The 16,159-nt window shown below is 34.3% G+C and overlaps 1 protein-coding gene across 9 annotated transcripts in view; it reads left to right on the top strand.

Moving 5' to 3' along the window:
• DMD (dystrophin) overlaps nucleotides 1–16,159 on the top strand; it is a 1,137,330-nt gene that overhangs the window by 947,800 nt on the left and 173,371 nt on the right. For all 9 annotated transcript variants that reach the window (XM_088068904.1, XM_088068916.1, XM_088068923.1 and 6 more), the window contains 3 exons: nucleotides 1,054–1,210; nucleotides 7,483–7,603; nucleotides 8,271–8,539. In XM_088068904.1, the coding sequence (XP_087925030.1) occupies nucleotides 1,054–1,210; nucleotides 7,483–7,603; nucleotides 8,271–8,539 (547 nt within the window). The remainder of the gene's footprint in view (nucleotides 1–1,053; nucleotides 1,211–7,482; nucleotides 7,604–8,270; nucleotides 8,540–16,159) is intronic.

Below are 16,159 nucleotides of genomic sequence, written 5' to 3' on the forward strand. Positions count from 1 at the left end.
TGTTATATGAACAAAGCTAGAACTTAAACAGAAATGTATGAAATAAAAGAAAATTTGTGGTTATTTTCCAGCACATTTTTTCCACTTTTCTGTTATGTAATACTTCTTTGGTTTAACTTACTAAGAGGATTTCTTTTGTTACTTAGAGATGAATTAATGGGAGGGATGAATGGGAGGATTTTTTTCCCAAAGCAAAAAATTTAAAAAATAGCATATCCATAGGTACAGAAAGACAAAATTTTAGTAGGGTTTATCTATGGTACAGAGAAAATTGAAAATTTTATCAGTCCAGCCACAGAAAACAGATGCTGAAATTTAAAAGCTCTATACTTGATCCCAAAGAACCACATTTATGCATATACAGATGAAATATTTAGAAAATATCCTTATGATGGAGACCTTTTTTCAGAAAAATAATATTTTGTCTTTTAATTTTCCCAGTGTTTCAAATAGTTTCATTCACACCTCTGTTTAAATGACACTGACATTTGGCTAGATAGTGCATGAAGATTCTTTCGGCTTTAACAATTTCCTCATGACTTTTTTTTTAAAAGAATGGCATTGGTTCTCTTATTTTAAAAAAAATAAGATAATGAATATTGTGTAATTTGAATGGTTTGTGTAGTGATTTAGAGAAACACTTGCTCTTCACTGAGTTGGAAAACTAATCAGTGCATTTCAGGTAAACAATGTCCTAGTAGTCCTTAGTGATGACTACATTTCTTGTGCTAGTCCTGCATAATAATATTTGTGCACTTCTAGTTAGACTGACAATTCAGTACAGCCCTTACTCACTGCTAAAGAGGAAAAATAAAGTGCCAAAAAAAACCCCAACCAATCAAAAACAAAAATCAGGACATGTGAAAAAAAAGCCAGGACTGTGGAATCAAATATAAATCTGTGTTGCCAGAATCTAATTCAAAGCTACTGAAGCTATTCAAAAATCATTAACTTAATGAAACACTAGGATCTTTCTCAGTAAATAAACTTGTACATTTTGGTTTTTACTTGTACTGTGCCTGAATCTATCTTCTGTTTAACACATGCTTTCAGATCCCATTTGGAAGCCAGTACTGACCAGTGGAAGAGATTGCATCTCTCTCTTCAGGAGCTTTTGGCATGGCTGCAGTTGAAGGAGGATGAATTAAAACAGCAAGCACCCATTGGTGGAGATCTTCCCACTGTGCAGAAACAGAATGATATTCATCAGGTACGTTCGATTTTTTCCTAATCTTTTGTTCCTTGCTTTTTCCTTTGCAGGCTAGTGCTGCATGACAGTCCTTGTTGGAAAGAATTCCAAGTTTAGCTTTCAAACAGAGAAAAATCTTTCAAAGCACAGCCTTTTGGAGAAGGAAGTGTTAAATGACCATGACCTTCAGAGATCTGTCACAGGCAGATTTCATAGCCAGAACAATTACTGAGTAATTTTAGAGGATTAAATAAGTAGCTCTGATTTTTTTTTTCTAGATCAGGCATTCCAACTTCATGTATACTTTTTGAAACCCTAGTTTAGGTTTTGGAAACATTTGTGACAAGAGTAGCTGGTATCAGCTCTATTGCACAACTCCCCACCATGAAAATATTGTGATAACTGCCTGTGGTTCATACTGATTCCATCAGGGAACTCTTATGGAGAGATCATAGCAGAATATCATATGGGGGACCATTCTAGACTAAGGTTGGTATTAAAAGGGAACTTTAATAGAACACTTGTACAGGAAGTTGTTTGGTTGTTGTTGTTCTATTTAAACCCACCAAATGAATAATACTTCAGAATAATTCTTCATGCAAAGATTGACACTGGTTTGTTGGGGTGAGGGTATGCTTAAAGTATGTCTCCTGTGTTTGATCAATGTACACCAGTCTGATGCTAACCCAATGTCTGCTTTCAGTCTTTAATTTCATATGCCATTGAGGTCTATTCAGGTCTGAATGTAAAACCACTGTTCTAGTACCTCTATTGTACAATATAGGTTCAAGCTCTCTTCTTCATCTTTGTGTGTCTTTAATTAAAGTAATGATATCATAGGAGGTTTTTACTTCCTGTTTGATGTCTGATTATGCTTCAGGGTACTATCTCAAAATTTCTTTCAAACAAATGTAGTTTTTATTGAAAAATTGAAATTATCAGTCTGGCAGCTTGATTTCATGAGAAGAGAATATTCCAAATCCAATGATCATCCTCCCAAAGTATAGTGCTGTATATATGTAACTTCCTTTGTGAAACTTGCCACAAAAGTTATTGTTTCTGAAGTTCCTAAATGTCCGATTTCATTGCTTAATGAAGAAATGTGAAATGGTGCTTTAAAACAAAATAGGATCAGTGTTTTTTCTGTTTAACAGGTAGCTGTATATAAATATTGCTTTCTCATGGGGAAGAGAACATTTGAGAATATTTGAGAACAGATAGTGAGATCAAATTTGCAAAGTGAACATGACATATCTTGCTGCTTTAGGACCCTGAGTTTGTGAAAAGTCTGGAAGTACCATATTCAGCCAGACATTAATTTTTTCCATAGGCACACAGGCATTAATCTACTGCAACAAAATGGTGGGAAGTTGTGTCAATACTGGTCAAGGACCTATCTTCACCAACTGATTGAGAAACAAAAGAGAAACATGAACAGAAAACACCTCTCTCAGTGGCAAATTTTTCTAAGATAATATAATGCTTTTCTGCAAGGGGCATCTTCGTCACATTTCCTAGGTCTTCCCTCTGGAGAGGTGATGTGTAGGATGTGTCTTTCTCACAAAATTTTATGTGGGACTTAAAGCACTATCACAGAGACAGTGAGATGAAAACATCCATGACTTTATGGGGCAGCACCGTTCCTTTTTTTACCTTTCCCCTAAGAAAGTTAAGACATGTTATATATAACCATGAAAGTTAAGAGAAGCCTGAGGTCTGTTTTAGCCATAAAGTAGCAACTTCTATAAAGTAGTTTTAAAGCCCATCCAGAATATCAGAATGAAAGAAGCAATATAGATGTTGCTTTAACTCAGTGTGACATTAACTCAAACTCTTTCTCCAAAGACAACTCTTAAGCCAAAACAAGAGTTAGAGATTTCTGTAGAATTGTTACAATAAAACTTTTTCCATCTAAATAATATTTAAGTATTTGAAATCATTTTCTCCTAGACAGAAGAAATATTTTTTTATCTAAAGAAATTACTTCTTATAGTATTTTAGTATTGTATATCTCTCTATAAGCTGTTTAAGGGTTTCCAAGAATTCATCATAAAGGTGGCAAGTCTTCAGTGATGAACTAAGGGATGTCTCTGTCACACATCAAACAAATGAAGTATTTAGAACTCTTAGGGATGAGAATCATTGCATAAAAGTAAGATACCATGAGTAGGGACAAAATTACTTCGTAAAACAGATCTCACTTCTCTTTTTTAACTTCTCTGCCCCTTGCAGGTACATAACACAGGGCTTTGATAAAATTCAAAGAAGAACAAACATATTTAACCTCTCTATCATTCAGAATACCATCTGGAATACCACAGAGATTCATAAAAGAGATGAAAATAAGTCAGTTCTTACCACTTGAGTGCTCCTAGTTGTCAGGATTTGCTTTAAAAATTTTAAGAGTAGGATTCAGATGAAAATTTCAAATGCTTGAATCTATGCCAGAGGACAGGTAGAACTCAACTGAGAGCAGGTATATCCGTGCAGTCAAAATCATTGTTGTGTTATAAATGTGAGGTGCTTTTTAGACAAGGCAATTTGGAATGTATCCCAAATACACTCACATAACTGCTATTTGTTTGAACTTATATATATAGTAGGTATTTTTTTTTTTTAATTTTTGGCATCTGAAGAAATTGTCTCTATTCCTAAGTCTTAGAATGTGTGGGGAGAAGTGGTGGTGGTGGTGTTAGTCAATGATAAAATACTTCCGTTCGTAAAAACATTATTTAATTATCTTACATTTTTCTTTGTTTTACTAAGTAGCATGATATTGCTTTAGTGAAATTGAATTAACAACTGTGTGCATGTTACTGTTAATCTAATTTAAGCAACTTCAGCATTGTGCAGATAACCTGCTATGTCTTCAATTTTTTTAAGAGTTGCCTCATTTGCTGTGCAGTAATTTTATTTACAACATAGATAGCACTTATGATCATAGAAGGCACTTATTAACAATTCCATGGAAACATGAAATCTGTAACATCACTGCCTAAGGAGGAGTACAGTTCCTGCTTCAACACATTAACCCATTATGGGGCCATAGAAGTTGATACCTCCTTTTAACAATTTGAACAAACCTCATATTTTGAAAAGCATTCTGTTCGGCAAACATGTTGAATTAACCCAATTGTGCTCTTTCTCTTTAAAATACATTGAAAGCAAAAATTTCTAGTTTTTAAGTAACAGAGATTAATGTTAGTTTTACTAATGCTACTCTTTTCTTATTATATTTTAATTTTTCAATTTAAACAATCATTGTTTCTTCATTTAAAGAGATTTAAGGACACTCATGAAGTGGTAGTAGAGGTCTGAGCTAAGCTGATCAATATATGCATTATTAAAATGGTGGACAGAATGCCATTACTGCTGTAGTATTGATGACAAATAGACATGCTTAAATAAAGTAGTTTACTTACTTTTTTGTCACGTCATGCATTAAGGGTATTCGATTTCCTCTACAGTCACCATGAAGTGTGGAAGAAGTTAAGGAATTCAATGAAATCAGCCTGCAATCACTAGTTGTACATTAGACATTCATTTAGGCTTATTCTACTTTCAGTGACAGTCTAGTTATTATAAAGATGCATTTGTCAGGGCTCTAGACAGATAAATTCCTTTTTTTTTTCCTCAAAAAAAGGAGAAAATGTCCTTTATTGCTGCTTACGATTTTTACTGGTAGTTTATACATATCTCACAACAAAACTTTAATCCAAAAAGCAGCTTTATGTTCTTACAGTAAGAATTTTTTCTTTTGAATGGGTTAGTATGAAATGAGCATTCATTATTTTTAATGCTATTCTGTGCTACTGCTTCAGCCTCATGTTTTTTTAATCCTTTCCTTTTCAAATTTCTTTAATTGAAATATATTATAACTGGGTAGAAATCTCCAGATCAAAACTAGGGAATGAGATGAAAACTGTAAATAGATCTCAACATCATACTGTGTATTATTCTATAAACCAGGATTTACAGACTGTAATTGCCTCCACCAGCTCCAACATTCAGAGTGGAAAAGTTGGAGGAAAAGAAGTTTAATAGATTGGCTCGGTTTTCCTTTATTAATAAAGAAAGACACTTTTTCTGTTTGTGACAGAATACAAAATGTGCGAAGTCAGAAGTTTCTTTTAGCATTTCTCTGTTGTTTTGAGGGAAGATACAATGATTCCTGCCCACAGGCTTTATGAGGTTCATTGCACATATGTTCTCCTTCTGTTGCACAAGAGATACAGGAGGATTGTGACTTCAAACCTCTTCTGGAAAGATAATGCCACTCGGTGTATTTGATTGCTGTAGTTTTCTGCAACAACAGTACAAGCTGAAAGAAGGTATTTTTTGTCCTTGTGGTGTGCACATGTACATAGCCAGGGGTGACCTGGCTACAGCAGCAGCACTCCTTACAGCAGGACTACTCATTCCCAAATGTGTAGTTCAGAGGTGTTTCTGGCTTTTAGCTATTCTCCTCACCAGTGTATTTCTGCGTTCCCCTGGAGTATCCATGACTCCTTCCTGCTGTTGTGTGTTTGCAGAACAGACCTTTGTGCAAGTGCTTCCTTTCTTAGACTGGTTTGGGGCAAATAAGAGAAATAAAACATTTCTGAAAACATTTCTAAAGTATATTATATCTTTAAGTTGTTATACCATTTAATGTTTAAAAAGCCCTGGTTTAGTGAGTTTGACTGTTGATGTTATTTTTAATACTAGAGGAAAGCACACAGACCATGGAAATTACTGTGCTGGATTTTCAGTTATGCTTCCTGCTGGCTTGACCTGCAGACCTACCACACCACTCTAGTGGGACAGAATGATGTGAGATGAGCACAAAGGCAAATTAAAGGAATAGATTTTCCTCATTTGGAGGCATGAAAAAGTCTTATTATATTTCCTCTTTCCATCACACTTCATGCAAGAGTCAAATATGAATTATAAGAATTATAAACCTTAAGTCTAAGTTCGACATCTTTCATTCAGCCCTGTAGTAACTCCACTCAATTTTTATGTAAAAAAATGTCCAGTGGTAGTTTACTTGTTAATATACAGTACACTTCTTTATTTGTGAAAATTTGTATTGTTTTTAAAGGTCAACATGATTGTTTAAAACATTTATCTCAGGTATTAATCAAATGATAGATCCTCTTATGACAGCAGATAGACTCTGTGAAAAGATTCCAGTCCCATTATTGTCCTTGACACAAAATAAAGATTTTTTTGCTTTGTTATTTCCTTCAAGAAAGCAGACTTTGCTAAAGGGTTTTCCCAAGAACAGCTACAAACCTTTTGGTCAATTCTTAACCATTTAATAAAAAGTGTATCTAAATATTTATAATAGAATAATGTAGTTATTTCCTTAAGTTTACTTTTCTGAAATGCGTTAAGAATGTCTTAACTGTGAGTGCTCATATTAGAAACTGTACATGTTCCCACTGTTAGTTCTGGTAGGTATTTCCTATGCAGAGAGTCACATATCAATTCAACATGTAATGAGCTTTGTAATATTGAATTTATAATCCTTCATTACTTCATATAAAAATACAAATTTTGTTTAATAATTAACTAAATTGGTGAATTTATTATGTTTCAATCTTATATAATGCTGGTGTTGTAAACAGAGTAAAATATGTTTTCTACCCATGGCATATGGCTCTCCTTCTTGCAGTATTGTGTTTTGTATTACACTGTACTATTTAATTACCTGCATATTTTACCTCTATGCTTCTTGAAACAGTATGCATTCAACAATGTTTCATAAATATAGAAGAAACTGTTGAAATAAAAGGGTGGAAAGGACCATTTAGAGAAATTCACTGCAAGATGCAGAAGAACAAATGCAAGATTCAACCCACAAGCTGGGTTTTATCTGCATTTGTGTGGTAGACATTTAGAATCAGATTAATAGACTATTATAGTCTCATTAACAAAAATAGAGAAATGAATAAATAAATACTGAGATATGTATACTTTCAGTGACCTACCAAAGCTTTAAATACTAACCTTGAGTAACTTACTCATGGTCATTTAAAAGCAGGGTGTAGAAGAGAGTGAAAGAGTAAAAGGAGCTGCTGCTGAAGGAAGAAAAAGGCAGTATGCTGACAGCACATTTGCTCTTTTGAATACAATGTGATTTCAGGTTAATCAAAAGTTGATCATTTTAATTTGTATGTGTGTGTGTCTGTATTTTATTGCTTCTTGTCATACACACGTGGAAGCTGCTGCTGGAAATTCTGTTGTAACATTGGTATTCTGACTTGGTATTTCCTTATAGATCCACTTACAATAATTTTGTTTCTTAGACTTTCAAGAGGGAGCTAAAAATAAAAGAACCTGTTATCAGGAGTGCCCTTGAGACGGTGCGAATCTTCCTGGCCGAGCAGCCTGTGGAGGCAGTGGAGAAGGTCTGCCCGGAGCCCAGAGGTAATTGAAGCAAGAACAGGGTAATAACACATTGCTGGAAAGATCAGTGATGATCAGTGATGATTAAATAAATCCTGCCAGCCGCTCTGAAAGCATTCCTTTTACACTTCGAGCTGAATGCCAGTATTCAGAAAGTAAGCTAAAAATACAGATGAAAGCAAGCCTTAGCAATCCTTCTGAACACTGTGGTACTAAATAGACATGCATATTTATAAGCAGATTTTGAAATTTGCCTTTAAAACTTCAGGACCTGTCTATAATTATAACCTCATTTGAGGGCTCAAAGCTGCAATTTAAGCTAAAATTCACTGTGTAGTCTCAGTACTACAGGAGATCCCAAATCCACCTAATTGCAGCAAAAGCTTCACCATGATTAATATTTATCTATGTGCAGAAATATTGTGCTGAATCAGCTGATAAATTTCTAGCTGCACCTTGCATGTTTCAAAATGCCTTTATGTACTTAAATGCATATTTTGCTGATTTTTATAGTGGCAAGATTTAAGTTTTTCAAGAGATTTTGAAACAAAAATACAGTAATAAAACAATTTCACAGGTGCCTTTGGTTATGAAGAGTTTCTTACTGAGATTTGAACTTATCCAGATGGCAACTGTTTTAGTTCTAAGACAGAAGATGTCTTAAAAGCCTCTTCACTTTCACATTTAGATCTGTCACCTGAGGAAAGAGCGCACAATGTCAGTAAACTTCTGCAAAGGCAAGCAGATGAGGTCAGAACCGAGTGGGATAAGCTGAATGCACAGTCTGCTGACTGGCAAAAGAAGATCGACGATGCTCTTGAAAGACTGCAGGGCCTTCAAGAGGCGATGGATGAACTGGACCTGAAGCTGCGCCAGGCTGAGGCATTCAAGGGATCCTGGCAGCCAGTGGGGGATCTGCTGATTGACTCCCTGCAGGATCACTTGGAAAAAGTCAAGGTACGTGTCATATATCAGTATTTCTGAGTATAAAATAGTTCAGTGGTATGAATCCCCATATCAGTAATTAACTTTTAGAGTGAGAAATCTTGTGCCATAGTGATCCATATTAAAAAGTGCATATAAAGAGTTTTATAATTTCAGAAATTAAAATGCAATGGGATCCTCATTGAGAATGTATGTTGCTGACATGGGTAAAAGCTCTATAGAAATGTAAAAAATCCTCAGCACACTCACTGTAAACTCAGGAGAGGCAAAACTGGTAGCTAAAGAAAGCAAAATAAAATAGATAGGAGGATAGATGATAAAAGTCTATTGAATTAATCTTTTTCTTTATTATATTTTTTTAAATATGGCGAATGCAAAATTGTTTCTTTAATTGTGGAGTAGAATTTAAATAATTTAGAATATATGGTTTTTCATGATGGTGGTATTTGCTCTCTGTGTTTTTTTGATAAATAGGCTTCATAACTAAAGGTAGTCCTAACAAAAAAGCAGCAATCCTGGAAAACTTGTCATTATTTTTTATAACTTGATGCTTATCTGCTTTTAAGGGTTATTTCATAAAACCATTACTTATTAAGAAACTTGGGCAGACTTGTCCTCTTGCAGCAGGACTGCCATGGACAGACTTGATAAATAATACAGGATTCCTTCAGCCAGAGCACAATAGAGGCAGTTGCCATTTTGATAAGAACAAAGTGCCTCTGTTCCAGTCACATAAATGGGAATCATCAGTCATTTTGAAAGAGACCTGAGCTAACTGTTATTTTCTCTAGATGAATATTAGGATCTAAGAAAGAGGAAATAGAATGACTAATGGCAAGAAAAAAAAATGCCTCAAAAAATCAGATGCAGTTTATTAAAATGAAAGTCCTTGAGTTTTAATCACACAGAAAGTTTAATGAGTATCCTGTGCAGATGCTGTACAAGAACAAATGAAATAGTTAGTAGCTGATGAACAGCTAGCTGCAAAATTTGTTTATCTTCATTTAAGTTCATAAATGAACAGAAAAAATCTATTTATACATTCTCAGAAAGTGCTATTACAACCATTGTTTCTTTCTGGTTTTTTTAATTTTGAAGAAGATATCCTGAACAGAAACACTGAATCTCTGATGTTACTGGAAAACAAAGCAGGTTGCTTAATTCTGAAGCTATGACCAAGAGTGTTGACTCCATAATTATAGTTCTGAGTCCTGTTATGGTTTAAAAAATAAATACATTCCAGATAACATAATTCATGACTTAATAATTGATTCACATAAGGGTTAAATACTTCTCCTGTGCAAATGTCTCAGTTAAAAACTAAATTTGTTGGAGTTATGTAGCCTTCAGGCAAAAGTTTTTAGTAAAAACTAAAGGTTTTTTTCTTTATAAACTGTATTATCAGCCAAACATTATCCAATCGATACATTATCTATGTCTCATCTTTGCTCAGGTTTTTATGAGTATCAGAATGACTGGTATTACAGTATGAGGCAAAGTATCTTATTTCTCTCTATACATCTAAGAAACCCAAGCATTTTCTGATCAGATCTTCAAAACATTGCTCATATATGATTGTATTTCTTGCAAATCCTCCTCTTATTATGGATCACAGTGGCTTTCCCAAACCTAACCTGATGAATAACTTCCTGGGGAATGTGTTTAACTGAGTGCCATTTGTCATTGTCCTCTTTAGTTATAGCTGCTGGAGATGCTAAGGTCATGGCATAACTTTGAACTCACACTAAATAGTGGATCCTTGGTCAGTATGAATGTTGTACTATTATTATTATTATTATCATTATTATTACACATGCTTCCTCTGCATTAGTGTGCGAATTGGTGTTCGCCTCTGATTGTGATGACAAGAGATCGTTTCACCCATCTGCCCCAAAGGATGCAACCTAGACTAGAGGCTATCTATAACCAAAGGATTCAGATTTCTCTGCTGTCATCTGTTATTCTTCCTTCTTTCTTCTCTCATATAAGTGGTCTTATCTGCAGACTGAAATGTAACTTTCTTAGTAACACACATTCTTTCTGTCCAGTAAAATCCAAACCATCATTAAACTGTCTGAAATTCAGTTCAAGCCGAAATGAATCTATTATTTGTCCCTTAATATCCATTGCCTGATCAGTTTGATTGTAGCTCAGATCATATTTTAGACATGGCCTATGATTTCTACTCCCCTCTGCAGCAAATTTAATGATGCTTTCTCCTTGCATTCACTAACAAAATGTTATTTTCATCAGCATGCCTGGAACACTTAGGGTCTCATGAGACCACCTCTCAGATTTTATATTTAGCTTTTGCTGCAATGCAATTGATATGCAACCATGCCTACCTCATCCACTTGATATCTTATTCAAAGACCCATTCCAGGAATTGATGGTACAACCAATTTGTCTCTCTTTCTTCCCCAAAGATTCTCCTTTGCCATCCAACACCATGATAATGGTTATGCTAACAGCATGCAACAATCATTACGTGTCATGCTGATACCTCCTCTCTGTTTTGTTGTCTCTCTGTAGACATCTGCTGAGAAATAATAATAGAAATTAGTACCCATAGGAAGTTTCAGGTTTTTATACTTTACAACTCAGGAAAAATAGGTTTCTTAAATTAAAAGCTACTGTTTTGAGAAGTTGTACACAGAGTTTTATGACTGAGAAGCCAGTTTTAATGGTGTGGTTTATCTTTAGCTAAAGGTAGTTCAGCTACTCTCAAAAATACTCAGGAGAGCACAATGCAAAGCACTTTTTTCTGCCAGTGATATTTTAACTAGCAGCAATATAACTGCTTCAGTTTTCTATCATACACAGCAATGTAAGGGAACAGCAGAGCCTCTAGACTCCACGAGTATAACTACATTCTGATTTTTTCTTTGCAACCTCCATAAAATAAAACAGACCATACCAAACAAACAAAACCAAACCCAAAACTAAAAAAATTCAACGACAAAGATAATGAAGAGCGGGCAGTAGTGTCTGTGGTTTCTTTAGTTCAAAATAGAAATGCATATCTCTAGAACACTTCCAAATAAAGGGTTATTCATGTAGAATCATGTAGACATTTTCAATTAACTCCAGTCTGCTATAGGATAATTAGTTCTCCTTCACTGTCACAAAAAGAGGGCACCTTGACTCAATATAATATTGATAACTGTACAAAGCAGAACATATAGAATTTAGTGACATAAGTCTTGTATTTTTCTGCAACAAATTTTCATGAAAGCCTTAGTCTTGCTACTTAGGAACTGCTGGTTGTTCTTGCAGATTCACTTTCATAGTTATGAGTAAAGCAGTTCCATGGACTTTGTGTATAGAATATGGACTTCATGTATTTAATGTAACAAGGATAATCACAAAGGCTACAAGTGTCCTTTTAAACTCTTTTCTCAGAGCCTATTTGCAATTTTAATACAATTTCTAGTTGAATAACATGCTGTTTATTTCAGACTTTCTTCAGCTTAATTGACAGTTGAAGCCAATTGCATGTCACTGACAAATGTTCACTGGAAAGTGTCAGCCTGAAATTTATTTATTGTAAAACAAATAGAGTTTGCAGTTATTCATAAATCAGAAATGAACTGATCACTGATCTGCTCATCATCTACTCCAAAATGACTCTCTGTGCACAGGGACTGGGGACAATCCTTTTGTCTCTAGCCATCTTTCCTCAAAGTGAGACAAAAGTAAGGCAACCCATCCAAATAATTATCTGAGTTCTAGTTGTGTTCATATCCAGCCATAGGAAAAAAGTAAATAGATTTGCAAAGATTAAAATTCCATATTATTACAATCATTTTAATACTAAATCAGAAATTTCAATTTCAGGACACTGAAACAGGGTAGGTAGTTCATTTTAATAATAATAAAATAATAATAATAATTTTAAAGTCTTATATATTCTTCTGTAGTTCACTTTGGTACTGTTCAGCTACTGCTGTGCTGCAAAGAGGTATTTCAGCAAAGTGAACTCTTACAGTGCTTTTATGAGGAAACTGTGTTGACAGCTGCCTATTATGGGTATTCTGACAGCAGAGTTGTTGAATTTCTAATTTATGTTCTCAGCTCAAAATTATTTTAAATGCTTGGGTAACTAATAATTGTCTATCCTTTCAAAAAAAAAAAAAATCATTTTTGTATGGAGCTATTAGGGGTCACATAGAGGGAAATTAGTGTGTGACACCAAAAAGAAAGCCAATAGTCCCCATTCATCCCCTCCTAGCAATGGAGATGTGTACTGGAGATCAGATTTAAATAGATCAATAGAATCTATGCAAGAAATAATTACCTGGAAGATGCATTGAATAACAAGAATTTCCAATCAGCTTGATATCAATAGCAGTGCCAAATTCTTGTTAAACCAAATAGAGGTCAGATTGCAATGTGATGCCTATTCTCTTGTTAATTTTTACTAACATAAAATTATGCTATGCTCCAAATTATGTTAGCAGAGCTCATGCTGTCCAGTCTGTAACATAAAATGCCATTACACAGATAGAAGCTTCTAAGATATTTTTTCATTCTCTTTCTTTACTGATAGACTTTTTATTATAGCTACTGTCCTTACTATTCTTAGTTTTAAAAACCACAAAAATGCTAAAGTATTTCATATGCAGAATGTTCACTATGAACTGTGATTTGATATGGTGTTATCAAATTGTTTGTACAATTAGAAGATGACAGCATCCATTGGTTCGTAATTGAATAGGAAACTATTTGCCTGCAGTGTAGGAGGTGGAAGTGTTAATGTTTTCTTCATATTATAACTAAAATAATTACTGTTACAAATTATAATATTCCTGTGACTTTAAAACTTTGTGGAGATTGCTATAATGAAAGAAATACTTGAAGTTTGTTCAGTTTGTTATATGGGTCAACTTTCGAAATGTTGTTATGCATCAAAGACACTTCAGCTAACCACATCACTGAATTGGTGACAGCCTGGTATGTTGCTTTTACCTTTTTAAATGCATTTTTATACAAGAGAGAATTTGCTAGGGTTGTTTGGTTGTCGCTGTTGAGGCAACTTTAATTTGCTAAGGTTTTTCTTAAATATGAAATTGAGTTAAAAACCATGAACTGTTTTGTTGTGTAGTTGTACCGGCTGATTTTAGCTCTGTTACGCTTCTTAGTTTGTAGGAGATGAAAGTTACTCAGTTGTGTCCTGTGGTCTCTCAATCTCATTTAAACAGCTCATGAATCAATATACTTTCTTACATAAAAAGAAATATGTTCAAAAGTGATTATTTAGTGTATAATAATCTGGTTGGTTTTACTGATACAAATTTAATTTAAAAGTATAATCTGCCATATGTTCTTTCTGTGTAATCAGATAAGATTGGAGAGTTCATTATGGCAATAGCCTAAATCTAAATCCATTTTAATTACCTGAAGCAAACAATAATTCCCTCTGCTGACTTCTTTTACAATAAGTTATATATTTCTTATCTCAAATTTAGATGCTACCACTGTATCTGTAGTTTTTTGACAGAAACTAAATTACATAGATTTTCTTTCTATATCAAGCTACCCGTTTTAAGGAAGAAAACCTTTTTTTACGTAGGAATAATAAAAATGATGATGAGTAGGCAGAGAAGTGAAATCTTGGTCTTCTAAAGACTGCTCTTCACCACGCTACCTATTGGGAAACAGTGGCATAATTGTGATACAGAAAAAGTAGCATCACTCTGCTAACAAAGAAGAAACAAAAATGAGTATTCTTTAATTAACTTTCTGAGAAATCACAACTAGTGTAAAAAGAAGCTACTTGTAGAGCATTTTTCTAAAGAGCAAGCACCTGGAAAAAAGCTGTACAAATTTAACCCAATTTCTATCAGATTTGTGTTAACTGCATTAACATAATTATTAATAGAGCATAATAACTATATTTTTGATTAAGGATATTTGGGCTAAAGAATATTGATAACTTTTCCCTGACAACTTTTCCCCGACAACTAGTGCAGGAAAATTCTTGAGTTCTAAAAAATAAAAAAGGGGACCAGTCAAGGTGGAAATCTTTTCTACCTCCAACCCACTTGGGTAGAAAATGCTATTATTAGATCAACACATTTCATTTAGAGCCAAATTTTCCTTGTATGAATTCACCCTGCTGATTTCAGTGGGAGTTCAACATGCATATCTGCAGGCAGAATTTGACTTTTTAAGTATTGGCAATCTCTGATCTTGGTTTCTGATACCCTGCTGAGAGAACTGACTAATACGTGTTTAAAGACTTGTCTGTCATTTTATGCCTCTGAAGTTCAGAATTGAGGTCAGACCAGAACATTTTTAAGAGGTTTCTCTTTATCAGTTTATCAGAGGGAAGAATGAGGCTTGAGCTTTCAGAAGGAGAATTAAACATTAATTTATAAGTGCCTAGGTGGTGTGGTTAAAGCAGGGACTCTGACATTTAGCATGGCTTTTTGTTTCAAGTTTGCCATATAAATGCAGCATACATAGATATTAGTGTGATGGTAAAGTATTAACATTTCCAAGACATGACATCAAATCGAAGATGCTCTTGAACGGTTTGGCTCTTTTCAAAAGCCATTTTTTTCTTATGATCTGGAAATGTAAATATTTAGCCACAAGGGAAACAAGTACAATGCAAGTACCACATTTCTTCTTACTATGGAACCATTTTATTCAGGCTTTCTTGAGTGTGTCACAGGGAGCTGTGTGGCTGAAGGGAGCAATATTATATCTAAAGAGTATTTATAACATAGCTCTGATCTATATATAGTCTGCTACTGAAACATACCTATGTAAAGAAAAAAGGATGTACCAGAAATTATTATATAAGCAGATACAAAGACATTCACTGAGACTGGAGAGGAGGGAAGAAATGAATTTTAATGTTGTTAGTTTCTGTGATGAGGCAATTTTTTTTCCATGAAAAAGCATCTGTCAGTACTGTGTTTCTAATGAAATCTTTTCTTAAAACATTGACAAAATAAATTCTTGGGAACTATCAAGTGTGCAGATTCTGTAATGATATTGTTTCTATGACATGGGCAAATCAATGAGCAAAGTAAAATCAATTTATCAAGCTCCTGTGCTGGTACCCAGTAATTGTCTAGGGACTGTTTGATGTAGAGAGTGCAATGAATGTTAGATTGCCTGGAATGTTTATCAGGGACTCAATGAGTTACACATTTCTCATTTTCATCTTTATAAATTTAAGGCCTAATAGAGTTTTATTTTCTTTGCCCAAGGTTAACCCATAATAAAACTTTATAATTGCTACTTAGCACTTTTATAGTGTTTCTCATGTTCCACATAGTATGAGTTAATTTTCTCAGCCTCTTTCTGAGGCTGCAATAGAAGTATTATACCCCATTTACAAAGGGGGTAATTGAATCAGTGAAAGTAATTTGTCAAGACAGCAATGCCACTCAAATTATTCTTATTCTCTTTATATTTTACCTGAAAATTGTTTTATTTTAGTTAGGTTCAATTGCTCATTGAATTAAGAATGATAGTTTTCATCAGTCACAGCAGGAGCCACTGTTGTCCATTTCCCAGAGCCACAGCCTTCTCCTCCTAAAGACGTGGCAGGGCAACCACCCAGAAGGATTTCAGCCTGAATGCCTGGAAAGGTGAGCACTGCTCACAACAGCTGTC

Source organism: Pseudopodoces humilis, chromosome 2 (genome assembly GCF_049639895.1).
Source record: "Pseudopodoces humilis isolate 2021_Gansu_Grassland_sample_001 chromosome 2, ASM4963989v1, whole genome shotgun sequence".
Classification (NCBI taxonomy): domain Eukaryota; kingdom Metazoa; phylum Chordata; class Aves; order Passeriformes; family Paridae; genus Pseudopodoces; species Pseudopodoces humilis.